General features: G+C 58.4%; 2 protein-coding genes across 8 annotated transcripts in view; one reads left to right on the plus strand and one right to left on the minus strand.

Moving 5' to 3' along the window:
* DHX30 (DExH-box helicase 30) overlaps window positions 1-2,605 on the plus strand; it is a 31,685-nt gene extending 29,080 nt beyond the window's left edge. For all 3 annotated transcript variants that reach the window (XM_066313181.1, XM_066313162.1, XM_066313171.1), the window contains 3 exons: window positions 158-261; window positions 336-475; window positions 892-2,605. In XM_066313181.1, coding sequence (XP_066169278.1) covers window positions 158-261; window positions 336-475; window positions 892-1,127 — 480 coding nt within the window. In that variant the 3' untranslated portion in view covers window positions 1,128-2,605. The remainder of the gene's footprint in view (window positions 1-157; window positions 262-335; window positions 476-891) is intronic.
* Window positions 2,606-7,192: 4,587 nt separating this feature from the next.
* MAP4 (microtubule associated protein 4) overlaps window positions 7,193-21,263 on the minus strand; it is a 151,083-nt gene continuing 137,012 nt past the window's right edge. For 2 of the 5 annotated variants that reach the window (XM_066313212.1, XM_066313230.1), the window contains 6 exons: window positions 18,987-19,112; window positions 16,820-16,912; window positions 12,824-12,905; window positions 10,443-10,555; window positions 8,142-8,319; window positions 7,892-7,988 (listed from right to left, as the gene is read on the minus strand). In XM_066313212.1, coding sequence (XP_066169309.1) covers window positions 7,981-7,988; window positions 8,142-8,319; window positions 10,443-10,555; window positions 12,824-12,905; window positions 16,820-16,912; window positions 18,987-19,112 — 600 coding nt within the window. In that variant the 3' untranslated portion in view covers window positions 7,892-7,980. The other 3 variants (XM_066313195.1, XM_066313205.1, XM_066313220.1) reach the window with 3 other exon arrangements.

The raw sequence follows: 21,263 nt of genomic DNA on the forward strand, positions 1-21,263 counted from the left end.
CCTCCTGTTGTCTGCGGTGGCACTGGGTGACTGCCAGGTGTGGTGACCCCCGGAATGCACTCCTGGGAGTGGAGGGACACCATCCCCCTGCCCCTGTCAGAGGTGGCCGTGGCTGTCAGGGCTGGTGCAGGAGTGTGACAGTCCCCTCCCGTGGCAGGTGAGGCAAGGCAAGGTGACGCGCCAGGGGAAGTTCAAGCCCAACAGTTACGCGTACCGGACCAAGGCCGGCACCGTGCTGCTGCACAAGTCCACCATCAACAGGTGGGTGATGGGGCAGGGTCCCTCGGGGCAGGGGCTGTGGGGGCCTGCCTGGGCTGACACGGCTGCTCCTGCAGGGAGGCATCCAAGCTCTACAGCCGCTGGCTCACCTACTTCATGGCCGTTAAGTCCAACGGCGGCGTCTTCGTGCGCGACTCGTCCCAGGTGCACCCTCTGGCCGTGCTGCTCATGACTGACACCGACATCCACGTGCGAGGTCAGTGCTCCCCGCCTGCCCCAGCCCCGCTTCCCGTGCCAGGGCCGTGGAGGTGATGCTTTGTGAGTGTTTCCAGCTGCTGCTCTGCAGGATGAGCCTTAGGGCAGGGCCTCACCATCCCGGGGGAAGGAGCTGAGCTGGCGGGATCCCACTTCTCCCTGGGAATGTCCCTTCAACCTGTGGGGGTTTGGCAGTGCTGCAGTCGGTCTCTAGCCTGTAAGCTCGGTGGGGCTATGCCATCAGTCACCTCCTGTGGGAAACTGGGAGGAGCCCAGCGTGTGCCCGGAGCTGCCTGGCTTTTGTGGGAGCTGTTGGCCCGGCTGAGTCCCCGAAGCGGGCTAAAACGAGTGTGGGGAGGAGAGGAGCTGCCTGGGGGCAGTGGAGGAGCCCCACTCACACCCTCTCCTCCCCGCAAGATGACGGGTGGCGAGCGACGGTGTCCCTGACGGACAGCGACCTGCTGGTGCTGGAGGGGGACTCCTACACCATCCGCCTGCTGCGCGACTTCCGCGTGTCCCTCTCCAAGATGGTGGAGACGTGCCTGTGCTACGAGATGGCCGCGATCCCCGGGGACCTGCACCACCAGCACAGCCAACTGCTCGACATCCTGGTGGATCTGCTCAAGGGCCCTCCCGGCAGCTTCGGCTCGTAGGCGGAGCTGCGGCCTCGTGTGGGGACTTGTAATTTGTATAAAGATGTTCACAAATGTTTATTTAAATAAAGTTCTATTTATCCCTTGTGAAGTCATCTCTCTCCATCCTAGAAGATTAATGTTGTCTGAATCTCCTGCTGTCGGCTCCGTGCATGGTCACCGCGTGGGAAGAGCAGCGCAGTCCCGCCGGGAACGGACTGGGAGTGCCGACGGACCCCGGGCTCCCACCCGCCTCCTCCGCCCGTCCCCGAGCGGGAACGAGGACACGGCTGCTGCTGCGGGCCCTCCTCTGCCCCCTCCCCACGGGGCCGGAGCCGCTCCGGGCTCAGGAGGAGGACGGATGTCCCGGCTGTGCCAGGATGGTGGATCCAGCAGCTCCGGCAGGGAGGGGATCGCCGGCCGTCGTCTCTCCGCGTGGAGGAAGCCCCGAGAGCGCCGATGGAGATGGAGAGGAATTCCCCGCGGGATCCGAGGGGCTCTGCCAGCCCCAGCACAGTCGTGGCGTCTGAGTGTGAGATGTGACTCGTCCTTCCCAACCTGCCTGTACTTCTCGTCCTCTTGCGTTGTTCCTATGATTTTTTTTTTTTTTTTTAAATTCCTGTTCTCCCCACGTGGAGGAGGCCGGATCCCTGTCCCTTGTGCAACACAGGACGTGATTGTAGCTGCCAGGCTGCCTGTGAGCGCCGCTCCTGCGGGAAGCCGGGAGCAGAGGCACAAAATCCTTTGTTTTCTATGAACAGGGACCATATTTCTGTGGAAGGAGGATTGCAACAGGCACAGCACTCACTGAGGAATCTGGAGTTTAATCCCAGCTTTGCCTTGGATTCTCTGTCCGAAGAAGACAGTGACCTACCTCACAGGGCTGTTGTGAGGGTCGGGGTTTGTAACGGGAGCCCTCGGGCCCAGGGCTGTGCCCCCCGGGGCCTGGGCTCCTTTACTTTTTATTCCCATTTCTTACGCTCTTTGTACCTGCAGCCGGGAATGGGAGCGAGGCCGTTTCCATGGCACTGGGGCTCCTGCCCCGCGCCCCCGGGGCCACCCTTTGCTTCTCCCAGTTCTACCATTTAAGTTACTGCTCATGGGCTTTCCGGCTCTGTGGCTGTGCCAGCACAAGGCCCGGGGGGCCCTGCTGAGGCTCTGCTCCCCCGGCCCCTCGGGGGCACGGGGCCCTTGGACTCCTGCGGCCTGGGGTCACTCCAAACTGCTCATCTTCATTTCACTTGCTTGAGGTTGTCACTATTATTTGACCAGTGTTTGTTTCTTTTGGCCTGTATAATGGGCGGTATGGTTTTCCCTTCCAGCAGGTTTAAAAAAAAAAAAAAAAAAAGGGAAAAAAAAAGACAAAAAAAAAAAAAGACTAAGCTATTGTCTAAATGGTTCCGAACTAGTGTGATATTGGGATACTTCCGTGGCTGTTACGTGATACTGGATCTTTTTACAACATAGATTAAAGACAATAAAAAGGGATAGAGTAGGAACTGCCTCTGTCCTCTTCATTCTTTTTTACTGTTTATTTTCTGTGAAGTTTGGAAGTTTGTGCCTTTCGGAAGAGCAGCACCAGCAGCTTCTCTGCTGGGAGAGGTGCCGAGCTGCCCTGGGGCTGCAGGGCTGTGCTGTGTCCCCACACTGAGCCCAGCCACCCCAGGGGACAGTGGCTGTGGGCACAGGGGGCTGGCACTGAGGGAGGGCTGCTGGGGGCGATGTGTCCTGGGGCTGCTGCTGCCCGGAGAAACCAGCCCAGGGTGTCCCAGTGTCCAGAGAAACCAGCCCAGGGTGTCCCAATGCCCAGAGGAACCAGGTCAGGGTGTCCCAGTGCCCAGAGAAAGGAGCCCAGGGTGTCCCAGTGCCCAGAGGAACCAGCCCAGGGTGTCCCGGTGTCCGGAGAAACCAGCCCAGGGTGTCCCAGTGCCCGGAGAAACCAGCCCAGGGTGTCCCGGTGTCCGGAGAAACCAGCCCAGGGTGTCCCAGTGCCCAGAGAAACCAGCCCAGGGTGTCCCAGTGTCCGGAGAAACCAGCCCATGGTGTCCCAATGCCCAGAGGAACCAGGTCAGGGTGTCCCAGTGCCCAGAGAAAGGAGCCCAGGGTGTCCCAGTGTCCGGAGAAACCAGCCCAGTGCCCAGAGAAACCAGCCCAGGGTGTCCCAGTGCCCAGAGAAAGGAGCCCAGGGTGTCCCGGTGCCCAGAGGAACCAGCCCAGGGTGTCCCAGTGCCCGGAGAAAGGAGCCCAACCCGTGCCCAGCCCCGTGTGTCCCAGAGCCGCCCGTGCCGTGCCCGGGGAGCTGAGGCCGGCTGGAGCTGGGGCACAGGCACCTGAACTCGGCTCCCAGTCCTGTGTGGGCTCTCGGGTCAGCTCCGAGCCAGGGCTGGGAAACTTCCCTTTATCTGTGTGTGGCCGGGGCACCTCCTGGGAGGGGCTGGTACCCTGTGGCTGTGCCAGCTGTTCTGGCTGTGCCAGCTGTTTCCAGCTGTGCCGTGGGCACCGAGGCTCCCACAGGGGCCCGTGTCAGCCCAAAGCCCCCTCCGCTCTGAGCCCAGGCCCGAGGAGCCGAGCCGGGGATGGGAATTCTCCTGTAGCTGAAATCGGACCCCCAAATTCCTCCAGCCCTTTCCTTAGCGCTCTGCCAGCGCCACATCGCGCCTGTGCCACCGCCTCCCGCCCCACAGAGTGACAGCAGCCTGAGGAGGAACATCTAGAAGCTTTATTTCAACCCTTTACAATAGTAAGAATCACAACATCAAGTCAGGAAATGTTGCTAAGGAGACGACGCTCTTACAGCCCCCGGGGAGGGGAGACACAAAGGCAGAAGCAGCCGAAGGGTCCCCCCCAGAGCTGTTGTCTCACCCCGAGCACTGACCTCCCCTCCCCAGCCCTGGCCGCCCCCAGCACGGCGCAGGGACAGCGGAGTCTCCCCGTCCTCGGGCACCCCCTGCAGAAAAATCCTATGACACGAAAGAATAATAAGAACACGTCACATTTAGAGAACACGTCACGCGCTGCTCACGCCTCACAACAGCCCGGTGAGGTAAAATCGAATCCCCCCCACCTTTTGCAGATGGGGAAACTGAGGCAGAGAGGTTGAGTGGCTTTCCCGAGCCCACGGAGGGAGCCCAGAGCCGGGCTCACCCTCTGCGGTCCCCCCTCGGGGCTCCGCGCTCGGACAGCGGCGGCCGGGGCCGGGGGAGCCTCGGCTGCGATCTGGGCCCGCGCCTGGGGCGGGAGGAGCCTGCGGCAGGGCCGAGGGGGAGCCGGAGCCCCTCGGAGCCCTTTTTCCGTGCTGCTGCCGCCGCCCGGAGCCTCGCCCGTCCCGCCGCCCTGGGGGAAACTCCTCCGAGCTGGAGCCCGCGGGCCCCGGCCCCGTCACCCCGAGAAAACTAGAAACTGCCTAAACACCAACACGCCAGGGTCCCTCCCGCACACCGACACTACGCGGGGACAACGCGAGGGGCGGCGTAGAGAAAACTACATTCAGTTTGCGGCCGGGCAGGAGCTGGGAGCCCACGGCCTCGGTTACTCGAATGTTGTTGTTTTAACAGCAAAAAGCCCAAAGGAACTGTATCTGCCTCTGATGCGCCGGGAGGCGTCGGAGGAACCCCGGGCCCGGCCTATGGAGCTCGCCCCCAGCCCCACCGCCCCGCTGCTTCCCCACCGCCCCGCGGGCAGCTCGGCCTCGCCCGGAGCCCTGCCGAGGGTTCTGCTGCCGGAGCATCCTGCCCGAGCCGGGTCAGCGCTGCCCAGAGCCCCCAGAGCCCCCAGAGCCCCCAGAGCCCCCAGAGCCCGGCCCCCGGCGCCAGCTCGGGACAGGAACGCGTACATTCAACTCGCATCTCAGCCACAGCACAACCCCTCTTCTCCCCCGGATTCCTCCCTCCCGGCAGCGGTTCAGCTCTCAGCAGTGCCCGGCTCATCCCACCCTTCCAGACAGAAAACCAACGCCATTCCCACCGCACGCGGCTCCTTCCCAGCCTAGCAATATGTACAGCTGCTTCCTCAAAAGAAAATTACAAAAAAAAAAGAAATCCGTATTAAAACTGAAGCTGTCCTAGAAACACCACGGCAAACTAGTGTATCTGGATTTAGTTGATCAGCTAACCACAGGCACGGCAAGTGTTAGAGAAGTGGCACAGAAGCACAGGGGCTCAGCTGGGCCGGGCTTCGGGCAGGGACAGCCGGGACATCCCGGGAAAGCAGCGCAGGGAGAAGGTGACGGCTCTGTCCCCCGGCAGCGGGGCAGCGCTCGTTTGCTCTTTGCCATCTCGGAAGATAAAGTGCAATGCTGCCGCTCGCCTTCCTCCTGCGGTCCCTGAACCGGGACCCCCCTCGGCCCGGGGCCTCACCTGGGCACCCCGGGAATCCCATCCCGGGCTGTCCCAAGGAATCTCACCCTGAGGTATCCCACAGCCTCATCCTGGGGCATCCCGGGCCACCACAGGCCGGGGGTGGCCCGGCCAGAGCAGCAAGAAGAACGCAACATCTCGGCCTCCACCTCCTCTTTGGTTGCCCATCACCATCTCCGGCTGCTGCCCGTGGGCACAAACGCTGCTCCCAGCGCCCCCGTGAGCCTGGAGCTCGGCTCCGGCCCGTGCCAAGGCCACCCCGGCTGCTCACAGGCCGGGAACCGGGCGGCTCCAGGCCGGGAACCAGGCTCCAGGCTCACCGTCCTGCCCGAGGGCTCGCCCTGCTCCTCTCCTCTCATTTTTCCCTCAATTCGAGTGTTGGCAAAAAAGTCAACCAAACCGAAGCCAAGGCTGCCAGGCTGAGGTGTAGAATTTAGCAGTAAAGAAAGAAGGAAGCGTGACGGGAGGGCAGTGATATATCCCGGGATGCAGGGAACCGAGGGCCGGGCGGCTCGGGGACACGCGGGGACACACAGGGACACACAGAGGACAGGGAGCGACGGCACGGCCGCCTCCCCCGGCTGGGATCACAGGGAGAGGAGGAGGAGGAGGAGAAGGAGAAGTAGGAAGGGAAGCATTGGGAGGTCTCTGGGTATATATAACCGCCCCTTTCAGGTGCAAATCTGCATCGCTCGTTTAAATTTGTATTCAGATGAAAAAGCACTTATGAAACTACCAGACGACTTTGATGCAAACTAGTACATTTTAATGCCATTTTATTAGAAACCATGCAAACTTTAATATAAAAAATACAAGTGCAATAAGAATCTTGTGTGTAAATACAGATTCCGAGTTATCGTGTCGTTGTCTGCTTCCCAAAGAAATACTCCCACAAGCTCGAGAAGCTGCAGGCTTCCCTCTGTCCCCTCCTGGAGCAGCCCCCCTCAGCACACGCCTGGTTCAGTTCTCTTTGATCCCAGTGTTTTGTTATTCTGCCTCTTTTTTTTTTTTTCCTTTTTTTTTTTTTCTTCTTCTTCTTTAAATTAGTTCGACCATCCAAGCACACTTTTAATTTATTTACATTTCATTTCTTTAGTGTCATTTGAAAGGAGGAGCTCCAAGAGCGGTTCAATCTCCCTCCTCAGTCACACCTGCAACTCCCTGGCACCAGCCCTGCCCTGCTGCCCGGCTCCGGGCTGTGCCCGGGATGAGCGCTGCCTTTCCCTGCTGCTGCTGCCCCGGCCCTGCTCATCCCGGCACGGCTCGGCTCCCCCGTCCATCTGTCACCCCGAAAACCACGCTCCCCACGCTCCCCACGCCCCCACGGACCTGCTGCAGCCTCGGAACTGCGGCCCTGCGCCCTCCTGCCCCCGCCGCGGCCTCCTGCTCCCTCCGGCCCCGGGAAAACGAGACAGATCCCGGGGATGCCCCCAATAAATAAACCACCTCGGCACAAGGCACCCGGGGAGGGCTCGCCAGCATCGCAGCGGTTACCACGTCTCGAGCATCAATTAACGCATCTCGAGCATCAATTAACGCATCTCCAATCAAACACGGGCTCCACCTGAGCTCTCACAGCAAGTTTGCCCTTTACACATTCCTGTGCCTTTCGTTCCAGACATGGCTTAATCCCACGAACTCGCTCCATCGTTTTAAAAGATTAAAAAGAAAACCCAAAAACCCAAACGACAACAAAGAAGTTACGACGGCTGGATATGTCAGTAAGAAGCCAGCACGGCAGCAGCGGTTAAATGTCCCTAACTCTCCTACGGGTCGGAAAAGAAGGAAAGAGAAAAGGAAACTTAGCACGGGTTTGAACACGATAAATCATCAACACTTCGTCACAAAGAATAAAAGGTTCAAGTCAACAGTTAAAACAGCCTAACGAGTGTGGAGGGGATTTATCAGCATCCCACAGGCGGCAGAAACTGAAAGCGGCGAGGAGGAAAGAAAGGGGTTTAAAAAAGAGACAGAAAGAAAGATGACAGCTTATCCCTGTTAACTCGGCCCGGCCGCAGGGCTCGGCTCGGCCCCGCCCCGGGAGCCGCTCCCCACGGGACACCGACACTCCAGAGTCCCCCCAGGCCGGCGGGACGGGCACGGGGGGCGAGGGCAGCCCCCGCCCGGCCCGAGGGACCCCCCGGAACATCGTCCCCTTCCCACCTAGAGCCAGAGCCGGGTTAAGAGAGCCAAGCTGGGGTCCGGGGCGCGGAGCGGGGCCGGGGGTCGGTCACAAGCCTTGCTGGGAGGGCGCGGCCGGCGGCGGTGACGGGGACGCGACGGAGCCCGGGCTGTCGCTGGCGGAGGTGCTACGCCGGGGGCAGGTGCTGCTGAAAGGGTGGGGGGTTTGGAGACGACGATTTCCGCTCCGTGGTCTGTTCGAGCCTTGGCCTTCGCACGGAACGTCAGCTTGTGAGACTCAATCTGCAGCGACACAAGGGCAGGGGACAAGGGGACGCGGGGACAGGAGGAGACAAGGGACAGGAAGGGGAATGGAAGACGATACCATAATGTCATCATTAGATGCCTGGAAGATAAAAGGCAATTTTCTGAATTAAAAGCAAGGCACGACAACCCCGCAGACGCCGCTAGCGGCGGTCGGGGGCTGCGGTGGCAGCGACGCCGCCGCGCCCGGGGCTGCCGGGCTCCCTGTGCCCGGGCGGGGCCCGCCGCCACTTACTTGTTTCTTGGATGTGAGTGTCGAGGCTCTGCATTTCCCTTTGGTCGGCGGTGCTGAGGGCGGCCGGGGCCGGCCCCACGCCGTTCTCCCGCAGCGCGGGGGCCGCGGGCAGCGCGCCCGGCACCGGCCCGGCTCCGTTCTGCGGCGGGAGCTGCGCCGGCTCCGCGCCGCCCTCCGCCTGCAACGACAGTCGTGGGCACGGGTCAGGAGCGGGGCTGCGGAAGGCCGCAGGGATGGGAGGCGATGGCAGCGGGAATTCCGCTCCTGGGACAGCAAATCCTGCCGAGGCTCACCGCCCCCGGAGCTCCTCCGAGTGCCCTGGGGGCCTGGAGCTCAGCCCTGCTCCCGCCCGCAGCCTGGAACAGGGGCCAGGGGCTGCCGGGGATGAATCCCGGTGTTCTGGGGCCGAGGGCTGGCGTGGGGTCACTGCTGTGACACTGCATCATCACCTCGGGACTTCCAGAACAGCTCTGGCTGCCCCTGGCTCCCTGGAGCTGTCCCAGGCCAGGCTGGACAGGGTTTGGAGCAGCCTGGGACAGAGGAAGGTGTCCCTGCCCATGGCAGGGGTGGCACTGGATGATCCTCAAGGTCTCTCCATCCCAAAGCACTCCAGCATTCCGTGTTCCCAGCCCAGGAAGGCCAAGCTCACAGGAGGAGCCCCTTTTCCCTGGATGCTGAGCTGTGAACTGGGACCTCAGAGAGAATCCCACCCTGCTCTGATGTCACCCCAGAGCTGCTCAGCCCACCTGGGGTCAGCACCTTTGGGTGGCCCTGGAGAGGAGTCTGCTGCCCTGGGGATCTGCTGGGAAAGGCACTGGGACAGCAGCAGCAGTGCCAGGCAGTGTCACCACAGCCAGCCAGACAGGGGGAGACACTCCACAGTCACACTAAATCTGAGCAGGTGACATTCTGGACCTTGGGTGACAGCACCAATCATCAGCAACAGCACCAGCGTACAGACCAGACGCTGCGGTTCACTGGAATTCTGTTACAGAAAGTTCCAGATCCCCCCCCAACACAGCAGCAGCTTCTCCAGCTCCTTGCAGCTTTCCCTGAGCCGTGATTTGCCAGAATGGAGTTTCCAGACAGGGCTGGAGACAGGAGAATCCCGAGCAGTGGCCATCCCCTCTGCCCCTCAGGACTGGCACTGCTGCTTTCCAGTGCAGCCAGGGTTGAACACAGCTCCAGCACAACCCTGAGCCCTTCCTCCAACACACAGAGCCCCAAACCAACCAAGGCTGGGACAACAGGGGATCCCAGTGCCTGCAGGGGTTTCTCCTGTGTCTGCCTGTCTCGCTGGAGGCTGCCCCCAGAGGGGTTTTCTCTGCTTCCAGAGCCAGCAGCCCACTTAGAAACAGAATCCTCTCAGACCTCACATTTGGAGAGGGACTTTTCCCTGAGGGCCTGGAGTGACAGGACATGGGGAAATGGCTTTAGGCTGAAGGAGAGCAGGGCTGGATGGGAGATTGGGAAGGAATTGTTCCCTGGCAAGGTGGGCAGGGCTGGCACAGGGTGCACAGAGCAGCTCTGGCTGCCCCTGGCTCCCTGGCAGTGCCCAAGGCCAGGATGGACAGGGCTTGGAGCAGCCTGGGACAGAGGAAGGTGTCTTTGCCCATGGCAGGGGTGTCACTAGATGGTCCTTCCTTGACGTCCCCTCCATCGACTCCCTGAGCACAATTCCCATCTCCCTGGGGTTGTGCCAGGCCCACACATCCCTCAGGGAGGAAATGTCCCCTTCCTGAGCACAGATGTCCCATTGCTGCAGCCAGACCTGCAACGTGCAGAGCCGAGGCTGGGGACAGTTTGTGTTCCTGTGGGAGAAGGGATGAATCACAGCCATGAGAGCTGGGCTCTGTTCTCATCCTCACACAAACAAGGACAGGGCTGGACACATCCCTTCCAGCTCAGGGTATTCCAAGATTCTGTAAATGCTCCCAAGACTGCCAGGTGCCCTCTCCCAGCACAGAGCACGTGGATCTCAGCAGCTTTCAGTGGGGGTGGAGGCCCCTGCCAGCCCCTCTGCTGGCCTCACAGCTTGGAGTGACCCCAGGCTCCCCAGGAGGGAGATGGGCAGTGCCAGCCCTGGGGAATGCCCAGGAGGGGCAGGCACCCCGAGCGGGCTGCAGCTCTCTCCTTTCCAGCCATCCTCACCCTGGGCTCCAGCCCCACTCCTGGGGGCACAGCAGAGGCCCCAGGAGGCAGGAACAGGCTGTGGTGGAGGAGCTGCACTTCAGGAAGAGCAGGAGAAGGAGAAGAACTGGCTCAAACCCATTCCCTGGCTGTGCCAGATCCCTCACTCACCTTGACGGCTCCTGCGGCCGGCGCGTGTCCCACGTTGTCCAGGGATCCCACCTTGGCCTGGGCCTTCTCCTTGAAGTTCAGCTTCTGGTTCTCGATCTTGACGTCTCCTCCCCCTGCAGGGACAAGAGCAGGGCTGAGTTTGGGGCAGTCCCAGCCAGGTGTTCCCATCCCAGCCCCACCCTGCAGCTGCTGGGGACCCTCTGGAGGAGGGACGGGACAAGTTCCACAGTCACTGGCTCAGCCTCTCCCCAGGAAAAGTTTTGGTTTCAAACTGGAAGACCAGAGTTGGTGACTTCCAGCCATGCCAGCAAACAGGGCCCTGGGGAATGCTGCACATCCAGCCAGGCAGGAGACATCCTCCCTGCATCTGCTCCTGAGGCTGCCTCCTCCACCAGAGGTGTGACATGCCACCCCCACCGGCCTCACTGGTGTCATTCCAAGGCTGACTCCTACTGCTCCTGTCCCTGTCCCTGCTCCTGTCCCTGTCCCTGCCCAGCCCTCTCCAGCTCAGCCATCCGTGCATTCAGCAGTGCCAGGACACCTCCTGCTGCTCTGTCACTGCCTTCCTGCCCTCCTTATCCCTTCCCCTGCTGCTCCAGCCCTGGGATCCCTGGGCACCTGCCTGCCTGGACAGCCCCTCCCTGGCACTGCCCTGCAGGAACTCTGCAGGCCCAGCAGAGGGTGGGGGTCAGAAAAAGAGCTGCAGAATTTTAGCAAGAAATTGCAGAATGGATCAGATTCCAGAATTCTGCAGTACTCATTAACCACAGAACCCTGGAATGGGTTGGGTTAGGAGGGATCTTAAGGATCATATTCAGTGCCACCTCCTGCTATGGCAGGGACACTTCCCAGTGTCCCAGGCTGCTCCAAACCCCAGTGTCCAGCCTGGCCTTGGGCACTGCCAGGGATCCAGGGGCAGCCACAGCTTCTCTGGGCACCGTGTGCCAGGGCCTGCCCACCCTCACAGGGAATAATTCCTGCCCAATATCCCATCTATCCCTGCCCTCTGGCAGTGGAAGCCATTCTTCCTGTCCTGGCACTCCTTTGGAAATTGTCTCCATCTTTCTTGGCTCCCTTCAGGTCCTGGAAGGCCACAGTGAGGTCACCCCAAAACCTTCTCTTCTCCAGGCTGAACAATGTCTCTCAGCCTTTCCTCCCAGGGGAAATGTTCTATCCCTCAGATCACAGTGATGCCTCCTTTACTGACAAATCAGACTGCACAAACCCACAGACTGGAATCCTGGATCTTATGGAAGGATCTTAAGGATGATTCCACTCCTCCTGCATGGACAGGGCCACCTGTCCCTGGCTGCAGTCACATCCCAGCAGCTTCTCCAAAGCCCAGCTTTGCCTCCCAGCGACATCATTAAACCCTCAGCCCCCCTCTGCAAGCCTGGCATGGCCCAGGGTGGAAACCAGCAGATCTGGTCCAAGAGGGCCAGTTAAACCCTCGGGGAGGCGCTGGCAGGGTGGCAGTGCTCTCAGCAGGCCTGGACAAGGGCAGGGATTGTCACTCCCAGCTCGTTATTTCCGAGCACTGAGCTCGCAGAGGTCGCGGCCGTGGCAGCGCGTTCCCAACGCTCGGAGCGAGGGGCTCCTGCAGGAGGGAGCTGCTCTAACCTGGCAGGCTCAGGGGGGGCTCAGGGGACTCCCAGAGGGGACAAAGAGCAGCCTGTGGTGCTTGTTCCCAGCCCTGGGCAGTGAACTCTGGCCCTTGTGCGCGGGCCGTGCCGGCGGCAGCGTTCCCGGCTGGACACCGAGGGCCAGCCAAGGTCACGGAGCTGAGCATCCCTGAGGACAAGGCAGGGGCCTCCAGCCCAGCACCCTGGGCTGGGCACACGCTGGGGAGACACCTGAGACTCCCAGGAACTGTGTCCTCACTGGGGAGCAGGAATTCCCACACGCTCATCCCAGGGTATTCAGCAAAGGGCCAGAAGGGTTTCACGTGAGGCAGGAGCTGCCGTGGACTCGAGGCTGAAAGGACCCTTGTATGTGCTCTGAAGAGCTGGAGGGAATTTCCTTTATCCTTCCATGTTCCATGAACATCCTGGGATGTTCTGAGTGCCCCAAAGCCCTCTGTGAGCATGGGTGGAGCTTCCTGGAATGAGCATGGAAGCATCCATGCTCTCCTTCTCCAATGAGCAGGAAAAGCAGAAACAGTCAAAGCTGCAGATTATCTTCACAAGCAAGAGGACATCTCCTAATCCCCCTCTCTGCTCATGAAACCACCAGGAATTGTGGAAGAAGCATTTTTAGGAATTTCCAGAACCACTGGGGACACGCCCTGAAAGCAACAAACCCCTTAAACTGTTCCAGTCCCAATCCAGGACTGTTTAAGGGACAAAACTTCCAGACAAATGAGGAAATGGCAAAATTCCTACCTGGCTTATGCTTGATATTTGCTTTAGATCCACACTTGGAGGACACTTTGGAAAGGTCGACTTTCTTGTTCTGGATCTGCACCTGGAGAGACAAAAAGCAGCTGCTGAGCACAGAGAGACCTCTGGAGACTCTGGAGGCCAAAGGGCACCTCAAGCTGTGCTTTGTGAGCCTGTGGCCCTGCTCTCCCACGTTATTCCTCCTGCAGATTCCCAGGAATCCTCACTGGATTCCAGCAGCCCCGGGGTCACAGAGCCAGGCGGGGAAATGAGGGACAGAGCTGAGAGCAGGGAGCAGGACAGGGACAGAACCAAGCTCAGGGCACAGCCGTGGGATACAGAAACCCTGGGGACAGGGACAATAAAAGCCAACCCTGCTGCCATGGTCCCCACACAGCTCCTGCCCAGCCTGGGGACACGGCCATGGGCTGGTCGTGGGTCACCTCACACACCCCCTGCTGCAGGCCAGGGCTGTGCTCTACACCACCACGTCCAGCCTGGAGGGGAGAAGCTCCAGGGAGAGCTCAGGGCCTGGAGGAGAGCTGGAGAGGGACTGGGGACAAGGGCTGGAGGGACAGGCCCTGGCACAGGGTGCCCAGAGCAGCTGTGGTTCCCCTGGATCTCTGGCAGTGCCCAAGGCCAGGCTGGACATTGGGGCTTGGAGCACCTGGGACAGTGGGAGGTGTCCCTGACAGGACAGGGGTGGCACTGGATGATCCTTGAGGTCCCTCCACTCAGACCAGTCTGGAATTCCCTGAGGGATCATGATGCCCAGATGGAATGCACTGCTCCAGGAATCCATCCCACTCAGAGACCAAAGCCAGAGCAGCCACCAGCTGGAACCTGCAGGCTCAGAACTTCTGCTCCAGGCCACTTCCCAGAGGAAATCCAAGGATTTCCTTTCGAGTATGACAAGAATTCCTTGAGCCAGCAGCTACTCTGGGAGTTTACTGAGAGCTCTGAGGATAATCTGCCAAACTCTCCCTAGGGAAGCAGGGGTGGCCCTGCTCTGTGTGCACAGGGAGGAGTGCCAGGATGGTGCCCAGGGGGAGCAGGACAGCACAGCTCAGCCTCCTGCCACAGCCCCATGTCCCCAGCTCAGTGACACCCTCAGAAGTCAATCACAGACCCTGATGCCATTTTCTCAGGGGTTGTGAGTGAAGTTGCTAGAGTTTTAAGCACCAGTCCTTGCTTGCTCAGAACTGAGATTAAATTTATTTCACAGAATGCATTTTGAAATCCTGTTAGCAGCTGTGACTCCTGACCTGAGACCCAAACTGCCCCACGTTGGAAGGGTCTGTCTGTGGGACTTCTGGCAGGAGCTGGGTTTGCACCTTGGGATTGCACTCACAGGGCCAAACACAGACTCTGGTGCCAGAAATAAACTTTGGAAGTTTGACAGAGGCTCAGGCGGGGAGTATGAGCCTCAACTCTCGTTTGCTTTTCTGTCTCTGACCACTTCCCAGTCCAGCCAAAGGACAGGGAAACACATGGACAGATTCCCTTCAGACCTTCACCACCACAGACATTGCCTGCACTTTGTAAAATCTGCCTCTGTTACTGCTTCCTCTGAACAGAAAGTTTGGTCAAAGGTTGGACTCGATGGTCTTGGAGATCTTTTCCAACCACAGTGGTTCTGAGAGCGGGAAATACTAAACAAAAAACCATCAAAACCTTTTCCCCAGGAAACTGAACCATGTTTGTGTTGAGGTATTTCTGGTGAGTGTAACAAGAGCAGGAACAACAGCTTCTGCTTTTGGGCACAGCTTCTGGGGAATCTTGGCATGGAGAAGAAATTCTCTCCTTGGATAGAGGGCAAAATGCCCATCCCTAGAGTGTCCCAGGCCAGGCTGGGGCAGGGGAAGGTGTCTCTGCCCATGGCAGGGGTGAAATTGGACGAGCTTTCAGGTCCTTTCCAACCCAAATCATTCCATCTCCATCAGTCCTTCCAGAGCAACCCTAAATCTCAAAGAGGAATTGTTTCTAAACCGCAACACTCTTGTCCACAGGACTGCTAAAAGCTCTAACTGAAGGCACAGACCAGAAGAGACCTTCCAGACAGACCCACCTGGGAATTCAACACTGGGAATTCTATCAGAAGTGATCACCACTACCTGAGCAAGAAAACATCTTGGAAGAGGTCACTAAAGCCACAGTGCTCCAAAGGGAGTGGGAAAATACAAAAATGAATAAAAGAAAATGACTTTTTTGGGAAGACAGACTGAGCACTCACATCCACACTCTGCCTGTGCTGGAGGGCTGGGAATGCTTTGTCTGGAGCTGCTCTGGGAGCATTTGGAACCTGGAAATGAGCTTTCGGCTCTGAAAATGCAGAATGAAGAGCTGCTTCAGTAGTTGAGCAAGGAGCAAAACTGCAGTGGTGAAAGGAGAGTGTGGGAGAGGAGGAGAGAAGAAAAAGCAGGGACACAGCTGTCCCCGGGGCTGGGAATGCCTGGCACTGAGGAGGGAAGGACAGGGTGGTGACTCATGAACAGAAGGACACTTCAGTGATGCAGTTAATGAGGCAAGGAAAGATCCCCCACATTTCAGGCCCCAGGGAAGGCCCCTGAAAGGCTGAACAAGGTAAAAGTGGCAAAACTAAAGTGGTTTATAAAATACAGCTCCTTGGAGCGCATGGACAGGGAAATGCCACCAGCTGCTCCAGAAGCTGTCACCAGTGTGGCCAAAGGCACTTCTGCCACTGACTCTGGGGCAGGAGCAGGTGGAACAGGCAGCAGGAATAGAAACAGGGCTCAAAAACACCCTGAGGGCTCCCCACTGACACCAGGACTCAACACCAGCGTTTCCAGATACCCTGTGTGAGCATTTCCACGGGAAACCCTCCCATAAACATGGGGTAAATCAGGGAAACTGCCAAGTGAGAGCCACAAGTCCCCAACTCCCAGACAGGAGGGCAGCAGGGCTGTGGGAAGGCAGCCTGGGTTCAGTGGCACAGCTGTGGCTTCAACATCTGTCCCTGGCCACCTTGGCAACCAACCTGGAGGGAAGCAGTTGTCGAGAACCCACATTTGGTTGCCACTTGCTAAGGTTTGTGGAATGCTCAGTCATGTAGAGGTCCAGCCAGCTGGACGTGGATTTCCCAGGAAAAGTGGCCCCCAGCTGGCTCCACAGCCAGGTCCTGAGCAGGGTTTGTGTCACTGGACCAGCCTGATCAGACACCCTGGGCACCTCACCACACTGGGAACCCGGGATATTTAAACACTTCTGGAGAAAACTTCCTTGGGCTCAAGTCCTTCAGTGTGTTTGGAACCTCCCAAACTTCGCATCCCTGAACCTGTCCTGTGCCAAGAGCCCAGGTTTGTGAGGGCAGCACAGACCTGTCCCAGTGAAATGAAGCCCCAGACCACACTCAGGCTCTCCCAGGCTGTAGGGTGTGGACAGTTAACCTGGGTTGTCTGGCAGACACTTGGAGCATCCAACACCCCAAACTGAGCTGCAGACACCACCAGATTAACTTTCTATTTTGATAAGCTCAGCCCTGCTGCCAGAGATACCAGCAGCCTTTAAATTTAGACATTAATCACAGCTCAAAGGTTAAGTCCCCGAGTCTTTGCCTGCTCCAAGGTCCCTTTTATGAAACAAGAAGTGAATGAGTGTGGCTCCAGCTGGCCCTGTGAGCCAGGGGAGAGTAACAGGCACTTCCAGGCCATAATGCCTCTGCTCTGGGAAATCCAAGTCCCAGGGGAGGTGGGGCAGTGAGGAGGTGCCCAGGGAACTCCCAGCGAGTTCAGCCCCAGGATCCCCACCCCAACAGGCCACAAGCAGAACAGCCCAGGTGTGGCTGTGCACTGAAACAAAACACCCATGTTCAGCCTGGCAGAGAGAAAATGCAATAATCCTCCAGGCTGAGCTGTCTCCAGGAGCCCCGGGGCTCTGCCACAGCTCCTGCCTCCAGCAGAGCATTCCTGAGGCTGACACACCCCACACAGCACCAGAGAAGGAGTTAGCAGACAGACAGCTCGCCCAGACCATACTTACATTCCCACCTCCAGGGACATGCTTAATATTGTCCTTGGAACCACACTTGGACTGAACATGGCTGTAGTTCGCTTTTTTGGAGACTATCTGGACCTGGAACGTCACAGAACGGAAAACAACACAAGGGAAGAGGACTGGTTAGAGCTGTCATCCTGCAGGAGGGGGCTCGTGGAGCACAGCGACCGTGTGGGACTCGACCCAGCGCCGGGGGAAGCCACCGAGGGGCAGAGTGACAGCAAGTGAAGGACAGGAGAGGCCACACAGACAGAGTTAGTGCCAGGCTGGGAGCACCGCGGAGAACGCGCCCGGGGACCTCTGAGCCCTGCCGTGGGATGGGAGAATGGGATGGGAGAATGGGATGGGGGAATGGGATGGGATGGGAGAATGGGATGGGATAATGGGATGGGAGAATGGGATGGGATCGTGGGATGGGGTCAGTGGGATGGGATAATGGTGTGGGATCATGTGATGGGATCACGGGATGGGATAATGAGATGGGATAATGGAATGGGATCATGGGATGGGAGAATGGGATAGGATAATGGGATGGGAGAATGGGATGGGATCATGGGATGGGATCACGGGATGGGATCATGGGTTGGGATAATGAGGTGGGATAATGGGATGGGATCAGTGGGATGGGATAATGGGATGGGGTCCACAGGATGAGATCCATGGCATGGGATGGGATAATGGGATAGGATCCATGGGATGGGATCCATGGGATGAGATCAGTGGGATGGGATAATGGGATGGAATAATGGGATGAGATCTATGGGATGGGATGGGATGGGATGGAGCCGTAGATGGGATGGGATAGGATGATGGGATGGGATGGGACTGCCCACAGCCCTGGAAATCTCCCTAGAGCAGGGAGAGCCAGCCCAGAGGGATGGGATGGGACTGCCCACAGCCCTGGAAACCTTTCTGGAGCAGGAGAGCCAGCCCAGAGGGATGGGATGGGACTGTCCATGCTCCAGGAAGGCTCCTGGGAGGCCTCCAGTGCCAGCTGCCCCAGAGCAGGGAGAGCAGCCCTTGGAGCCACCATTCCCAGCAGGCTGTGAGCTGCTCCATGCCCACAGCTGGACTGGCTCCAGCCCTGGCTAACACCCCTCCAAACCCCTGGGCAGTAAAGTGTGAGAAACATTGTTCTGTTGAAGGTGGTCACACCTTCAGTGGAATGATCTCCGATGAGTCTTAGGTTAATGAACTTGTTTCTCCTTCCCACTGACTCCTGTTTAAGGGTGTGAGAATGTGCTTGGTGGTGGTTTGGCAGTGCTGGGGGATGGCTGGACTCTGTGATCTCAGGGGGCTTCTCCAGCCTCAACGATTGTGTGATTTTTAAATACAAGAGGAGTGGTTTAGGTGAGCTCCACTCACAGCAGTAACTGTGTTAGACACCGGTGTTTACAAGGGTTAGTTACAACACAGGTTTAGTCTGGAGTTATTTACCACAGCACAAGCAGGCCCCAGCTGGATCCCCATCTCTACACGAGGTGACAAACCTGGAGCACCCAACACTCTCACCTGGGCAGGTTCCCAGAGCTCCTCAGCCAGCTCAGAAAGGCTGGATTTAGGGAACAGCAGCTCTGGGAATGTACCTGCGCCACAGAGTGTGGGGTGGCTCACTGACTCCCTAGAAGTACAAATCCTGTTCACTCCTGCCTGATAATATTGGAATTAAACTCTAGCACTCCCACCTCACGCCATCCACTTGTACTTTGGGGTAACCTATCCAATGGTGATGGCCTAAGGCTTGGAGTGACAGAGTTTTGGTACAACTGGGTTGGGAATACTGCAGGAAAGATGTGAATTCCTAAAAGAAGCAGCTGTGAACTTGACCTCTCTGCCTCATTACAGACTGGTTCTGTGTGTGCAGAACTGGGTTTAGGGGAACCCTCTGACTCAAAGTTAAGCCTGTAATAACCTGGAAGTGAAACGGGAGGCCTCTGCTCTGGAAACCTTTCCAGCAGGAGTGGAGGAGGTCCCTCCCTGGTTGAGTTTCCCTGGGAACATCTCAGGGTGCACAGGAGAGAACGGGGAGTGTCTGTGCAAGGAACAGTGCCACTGACAGGAGAGAGCAGGACAGCTGGAGAGGAGGGACAGTGACTCCAAACGGAAACGTTTTCCTTCGTGTCCCCCAGAGAGAAGTGTGAAAGGAACTCACTTTCCCATTGGGCTCTTTGGGGACCCTCTCTTTGGCTGCGGCTGCTTTAGGAGCCACTCTAGTGTCCGCGCTGGGCTCAGACCTGGGCGCGGCGCCGGCTGACTCTGGCCTTTTCTCTACTTTCCCCTGGATGGAGACAAAGGGATGATTTCAACCAGCAAAAGCAGCAGCGTGTGGGCAGCGGGCACACGGATGAACCAGGGGCAGCGTGGCCCAGGAGATGCTCTAATTCCCAGGGCAAGGATAATCCCGTGCCCAGGAACGGTGACAGCCAGGCTGGGAGGGCACAGCATGGCCCAGCCCCGGCTGCAGTGGGCACTCTGAGCAGGATTTAGCTCTCAAAAAGCCCCTGGTGCCCTTCCTCGGGATCCAAGTGACCCCAGGACGCTGAGCCTGCCAAAAAAAATCCAACCCAATCCCTGGGGAACCCAAGAGCAGGCCCAGCTCCTTCACAGGGAGGGCGTGGTGCAGATCTGGGGGGCAAAGACACCCAGGGCTGGTCTGGGGCTCTGGGAGCTCTGCTGGACACACATCCTGTGCTCCCAGCTCAGATTCCCACCCAGCCACGCTGCACTCAGCCTTGGAGCTCAACAGCTCGTTCAGTTTTTACCTACCAAAAGGCAGGTGGCACCCAGAGGGTCCGGCTGAGCAGAAAATGGAAGGAAAATGTACAGGTTTCATAAAAATTCAGCAACTACCTGAGAATACTCATTGTTTTGCTCATTTAGATGCAGGGAAGTGCAGCAGAACCTGCGTTTTTAGGGTGCTGCTCAGCATAAATCCTGTATTTCACTAACCTACAGACCAACAAACAAAAATAACCCCACCACTACAACGTTCTGAGCCTCTAAAAACAGCTCAGTGTAAATAAGGCTACCAAAAGGACAATTTGCTTAACAAGGCAATTGTTAGGATTTAACAACTCTATGAAAATATTTAGAAAATGAAGGCCAGTGCAATGAAATGCAGACTGAAGTCCCCTGAGCTGACACAACGAGGGCTGTGCTGGGCTGCTGCACAGCCAGGAGACTGCTGACTCTGAGGATCAATCCATGCTCTATCGATGCTGTCTGGGACACACAGCACCCAGCCAGGAGTGCCCTTGACTTTAATGTGCCTGAGAGCAGATGAAGGCTCCCTTGGCAGCAGATGAAAGTTCTGGGCTGGGTTATTCGGCACCACAGAGCTGCAGCAAAGAGAAGTGGAAAGATCTGTGTCCCACCAGGGGGGAAATGACAGCCCTGTGGCTGCTGCTGACACACGTGGCCAGGCCCAGGCTGGGCTCACACAACAGCTGCTCAAAGTTCTGTCTGCACAGTGCTCAGCTCTGTCCCCACACCTTCACCCTGCCCACGGGACATGCTGACTGATGCTGCAAGTGCCACCTAACAGCACTAAGAGGCAGTGAGGGCCCCGAGTTTTATCTCTGCCGGTGGTTTTTCCTCACTTCCCTTTCCTCATGGCCATCACGGGTGGTCCCAAAAGACTCCTTCCATGTCAGCTTCAGGCCTGACAGGCTGGGCATGGGAAAGGCGCTGTGGAACTTACTCCTAAATGCAGATTTCCCTCATCCTAGTGCACTATTCCAGCACTCGGCACACTCAGTTCCTCGGCTGAAAGGCTAAGGGCTGGAATGCAGACCCTGAGCCTTCCTCAGGTGTTTCTGTGGCCCCGGGGCAGGAGAGGAGCTCTGCATTCCTGCAGGTGTTCAGGGAGCAGGGGCTGTCTCTGGGGACGGATCCTGCCCTGTGCCCCAGCGAGGAGCCCTGCACAGCGTGCTGAGAGAGCAGTGAGGACACAGCCACCAGCACCACAGAGCCCCACAGAGCACTAAAGAGCCCCACAGAGCCCCAGAGAGCCCCACGGAGCCCTAGAGAGCCCCATAGAGCCCCACAGAGTCCCAAAGAGCCCCATAGAGCCCTATAGAGCCCCATAGTGCCCCATAGAGCCCCATAGAGCCCCACGGAGCCCCACAGAGCACTAAAGAGCCCCACAGAGCCCCAGAGAGCCCCACGGAGCCCTATAGAGCCCCATAGAGCCCCACAGAGTCCCAAAGAGCCCCACAGAGCCCCATAGAGCCCCACGGAGCCCTAGAGAGCCCCATAGAGCCCTAAAGAACCCCACAGAGTCCCATAGAGCCCCATAGAGCCCCACGGAGCCCCACAGAGCCCTAGAAAGCCCTATAGAGCCCTATAGAGCCCCATAGAGCCCTAAAGAACCCCACGGAGCCCTATAGAGCCCCATAGAGCCCTAAAGAACCCCACAGAGTCCCATAGA

The sequence above is a fragment of the Sylvia atricapilla genome, chromosome 1, assembly GCF_009819655.1.
Source record: "Sylvia atricapilla isolate bSylAtr1 chromosome 1, bSylAtr1.pri, whole genome shotgun sequence".
Classification (NCBI taxonomy): domain Eukaryota; kingdom Metazoa; phylum Chordata; class Aves; order Passeriformes; family Sylviidae; genus Sylvia; species Sylvia atricapilla.